The sequence below is a fragment of the Austrofundulus limnaeus genome, unplaced genomic scaffold (genome assembly GCF_001266775.1).
Source record: "Austrofundulus limnaeus strain Quisiro unplaced genomic scaffold, Austrofundulus_limnaeus-1.0 Scaffold425, whole genome shotgun sequence".
Classification (NCBI taxonomy): domain Eukaryota; kingdom Metazoa; phylum Chordata; class Actinopteri; order Cyprinodontiformes; family Rivulidae; genus Austrofundulus; species Austrofundulus limnaeus.
The window spans coordinates 263,305-268,028 of NW_013952827.1; the positions used below are offsets into that span (position 1 = coordinate 263,305).

Here is a 4,724-nt window from a genome sequence, read left to right on the forward strand (position 1 = left end):
ACTCTGGATGAGCTTAAGACACAAGACCCAACACTCTGGATGAGCTTAAGACACAAGACCCAATACTCTGGATGAGCTTAAGACACAAGACCCAATACTCTGGATGAGCTTAAGACACAAGGCCCAACACTCTGGATGAGCTTAAGGCAGCTATCGAAGCATCCTGGACGTCCATAACACCTCAGCAGTGCCACAGGCTGATTGCCTCCATGCCACGCCGCATTGAAGCAGTCATTTCTGCAAAATGATTCCCGACCAAGTATTGAGTGCATAACTGAACATAATTATCTGAARGTTGACCTTTTTTGTATTAAAAACACTTTTCTTTTATTGGTCGGATGAAATATGCTAATTTTTTGAGACAGGGATTTTGATTTTTCTTTATGTTTTTGCCAAAATCATCAATATTAAAACAAGAAAAGGCTTGAACTACTTCAGTTGGTGTGCAATGAATCTAAAATATATGAAAGTTTAATGTTTATCGGTACATTACAGAAAATAATGAACTTTATCACAATATGCAATTTTTTTAGAAGGACCTGTAATTTATGGTGTTCTAATTACTTTACATGTTGATTTGGAATGCACAAGATGTTAGGATTATTTGCCTAGGACCTCCGAAGGGGTAGGTAGCCACAAGGTAACCTTTTGCTAAAAAATGTGTGTTAACTATAACTCAGTGAAGTGTCTAAATCTTCTGTGATTTATATCTGCATTTAATGGCTAACAAAGTGAATTTTGCACTTTAAAACAACTTTATTATACAAAGGAAAACCATATATAAATGGTAATGAACAAGAAATGAATAAAATTGAATGTTTTTTTCCGTACTGACCTGCCGCTCTTGTCGTCTTCATCCCCGTCCACCAGCTGCTCCTTCCACCTCATGCTTACTGTGGAGGTTCGGGGTCTGATCAGCTCCACCTCCCCCTCCTCGGCGTCTCTGCCCACTTCACTGGGTGTGGGTGAAGGTGCAGGATTATCCTGCGGGAAATGAGTCTGGTGATTTGTCCTCAGAGGGGGGGATTGGACATATTTGTCTCTCTTTAGTCCAGATTTGTCTTTCCCCATTTCCTTGGCTCTTTCCAAAAGGCCTTCCACAGGAGAGGTGTTTAGAGTAAACCCTGAGCCGTAGAGGTCCTGTCCTTGGGCTGATGAGATGTTGGAGGGTCCACGAACTGGCTGCCTTGCTTCATTAATCATGTTGGGACTAGAGGAACTCCTCGTGTTCTTAATTTTGGGCTTTATGCTCTGTGGGCTCATATCTGGCTGCTCAGACTCAGAGAAGTTTTGGATGTCTGTGGAGATTCTGTGGTACTTGTTCAGGAATGTGTTGAAGTTCGGCTTTGGGCCCACTTTGGGCGCCTGCTGCGAATCTGAGCTAGAGACAGCAGGAAGAGAGTTTCTCTTGGTGTTCGTGCTGCTGTCTGAGTCMGAATTGGAGCTGTTTGAAGCAGAWGCGGGTCGTCCCGTGTCGTGCAGGAACGGCTTCATCATTGGAGTCAAGGGGCTTGGGTTTGTGCTGCCGGGCCGCCTCTTCCGTAACCCAGGAGACTTCAGATTTGATGGGAAGCTGCAGACGTCTAGAGATGCTTCTCCAACTGCAGACTGACTGGAAAAGTTTTTCCGGCTGTCCTGAGTCACAAGCTGCAGATCTGAACTGCTTCTTATCAACGATCTGCTTCCCACCTGTGTTTTTGAAAAGGTCTCGCTTGAGATTTGCTTCCGAGGAAGCGATAAAGTGCTCTCTTCACCTGTTGGGTAGTCAACATCTGGCAGTTTATGTGGGAGGAATTTGGGTCGTCTGGTTGTGTTGGTTCCTGAGAGTTCTGCAGGTTTATTTTGAGGGAAGTTGTTCAATTTTGAAACAGGGTAAGACTTCATGACTATGGAAGTCTCAACAACTTCCTCTTCCTCCTCAGAGGGGTTTACACCTGGATCTTTTCTTTCCATTTCTATCCATTCAGATCCTTTGAACATTTGTCTCTGACCCTTGAGAGTCTTGACATRACTTGATTTCTTGACATTGTTGCTCCTCTTTAAAGTCACTCCAGCGTTCATGGACGCCTCGATGGGAGACTGATTCTGCTCCGCTTCTAGAAATCCATTCATTGTGGGAGATTTATTCAAAACATCTGTAAGTTCTTCCATTAGACTCTTTTTGTTTTGAACTTTTGGAGGCTTTTCTTCCATTTTCATGTCATCTATCTTGGTGTCTTCAGCTGGTTTGGGTTTTTGTTGAAGCTCTCTCAAACTGTCCCCTCTGTTGGCCTTTTGCTTCCTCAGGTGTGTCAGAGTTCCCTGACAATAAAGTAACAATAACCAGGAAAAGCATTCAAGATAAAAAAAAAACAACAAATTCTGTTTTACAAAAAACAAAAAAATTGAATTTTTACATTTTCTAAGTAAATAAAATAACTTGAATAAGAATTGGCTGCACTTGTGTTCAGGTCATTAGAGCAGAAACAAGAGCAGAAGAAGGTTTATGTATTTAAAGGCAAAATATTCAATTTTATTAAAGCTGATTGTAAATCCTGACTTTGAATCTTCTCAAGCATGATGACAAACAAAAAGCAGGTGATGCACAGAGGGGGGAGAGACAATAATTTTAATGATGAAACTTTAAATACAAATATTTAAGGTTAAAAAGGCAATTTTTTCAGTTTGTTTCCAAAACATCCTATGTTCCATTGTACAGATTTGTGCAACAACAGGTTAACTTTTGAACTCTGTCTGAGTCAAGATGGCCRCCACAGTGAACCAATCATACAAATCACAGAAATGGCAATAAATTCCTCAATAATAATTAAAAAGAACACATACTCTGAGCGTTACACATTGTATAAAAATATTTGGCATTGGATGTTAAAGTCAACTGTGTCTGTCTGTTAGCAAAATATTTTTTATCTGAAACTTTTACAACTTATACATTTTTGTAGTTAATCTACAAAGGTTATTATTGTTTGAAATTATTTTTTTGAAAATAGGGTCAGATTTACGATTATTTTTCTTCTACCTTTCATTTTATTTGATTTGCATTGTATGTGAATTTGTGTTTTGTTTGTAAATGAAATAAACACATTCATTAAAAAAGATGGTCATCACAACTAATCAACCATATTAAAAGTATATATTGTATTGTATTATATTGTGAATAATGTGAAATTTTCCTTTAAAACTTCAACATGCAAGGTCGCAGGCAATAAGGATTCAAACAAATAAATAAATTAATCCTGAAAAGGCTAATTTGCTTAACGATTTATCCATAATTTCTGAATCTTTCACTTTTAAAATAGCTCAAGCATTTGTCATTTTCTGTGGTGTAAATATATTTTTACTGAAAAACAATATATTAAAGATTGTAAGAAGTCAAGGTGACATTAATTAACCAAATATCCGGTAAATATTTAAACCTGGTTAGGATTGTTCTGAGAATTGGGAGTGGTTTTAAACTGTTAGGAACTTCCTGTCCTCCTTCAGTAAATACTTCCTCCTAAATCATTTGGACAAGTTTGCACAAGTTATCAGCAAACAGTTTTTATATTTATTAAAGACAATCGATCGAAGGCTTGTTGAGATCATTAAATGTTTGTCATTCTTAAATACCTAACGGCTAAAGCAAACCAAAACAGTTTTTTTTCTGATATAGGTAAAGATGTCTCAGACGTTACCTTTGCCTGGTGGATGGCAGAGACCCAGGTGGAGCACCTGTCAGAGGTGCTCGTCACAAGTATGAGGACATTCATGGCGGACTGGAGCTCACCGACTTCCACCAGAACAAATGAACCTGAAAGAAAGAAAGAAAAAAAAAACATATTAAAGAATCAGTTCATCCAAGTAGTCCTGTCAGTGGGAGAGAATTACTCACATTCATCTTTCAGCATGTAGCAGTACATTCTGTCAACAGCCAGAGGAGGACGGACCACCTTCAGATGGTCCCCTTTCTTCTGAACTTTGGTCAGAAGGAGAACGTCTGAGAAGAGCAGAGCCACCAGTTCCAGCTGTGTCACAACAAGGAGATGAGATAAAAAGACCAAACTGAACAGAGAGCATGTGTTTATAAAAACAGGGCAGAGGTCTGCTCACTTTGCTGTCCTTTCTGCCCCGAACTTTCAGGCTGTCCTCCAGAAGCAGCTTACGAATGACTCCAGGACCCACTCCTCTGATGGGACATGTCAGGTCGAACTGGCAGACTTCTTTGACGTACTGCGGAGCACAAATAACCATCAGAGACAAAACTAATTCAAGATGCAAGAATACCATAATTAAAGATAAAAAATAAAAATTCATCCTGTTGTGAAGAGCTCTATACATAAATTTTGTTGTATTGATTTTTTATTTTTCTGTAAATATATGTTTACTTAAAGAAATTAATAAAGATTAATCATGTTGTTTTTAGCAGAATCAGTTGAGGACTTTGTTTACATTTAGTGTGGACCCACATTTCAGAATTATATTTAACATTGCTGGATATCTACTGGAGTAAATGCTTTCAAACTGCATCATTTGATCCAATTCAGRATTCAATTCAATTTCAATTCACTTCAGTTTATTTATATAGCGCCAAGACACAWCACACATTGTCTCAGGGCACTGTACATAAAAAAAGAATAATCTAAAGAAGAAACCAGCAGGCTGTGTTGAATCACTTCATCACAGTCTCCCATCCTGAGCAAACGGTGGAGAGGAAAAACTCCCTGCTAATCAGGAAGAAACCTCCAGCA

General features: G+C 38.7%; 1 protein-coding gene across 3 annotated transcripts in view; it reads right to left on the bottom strand.

The window, feature by feature from the left end:
• The window catches only part of plekhg6 (pleckstrin homology domain containing, family G (with RhoGef domain) member 6), a 28,838-nt gene that overhangs the window by 7,240 nt on the left and 16,874 nt on the right, over positions 1-4,724 (bottom strand). For all 3 annotated transcript variants that reach the window (XM_014024527.1, XM_014024526.1, XM_014024525.1), the window contains exons 11-14: positions 4,087-4,206; positions 3,869-4,001; positions 3,672-3,787; positions 836-2,301 (exon numbers count right to left, since the gene is read on the bottom strand). In XM_014024527.1, the coding sequence (XP_013879981.1) occupies positions 836-2,301; positions 3,672-3,787; positions 3,869-4,001; positions 4,087-4,206 (1,835 nt within the window). The remainder of the gene's footprint in view (positions 1-835; positions 2,302-3,671; positions 3,788-3,868; positions 4,002-4,086; positions 4,207-4,724) is intronic.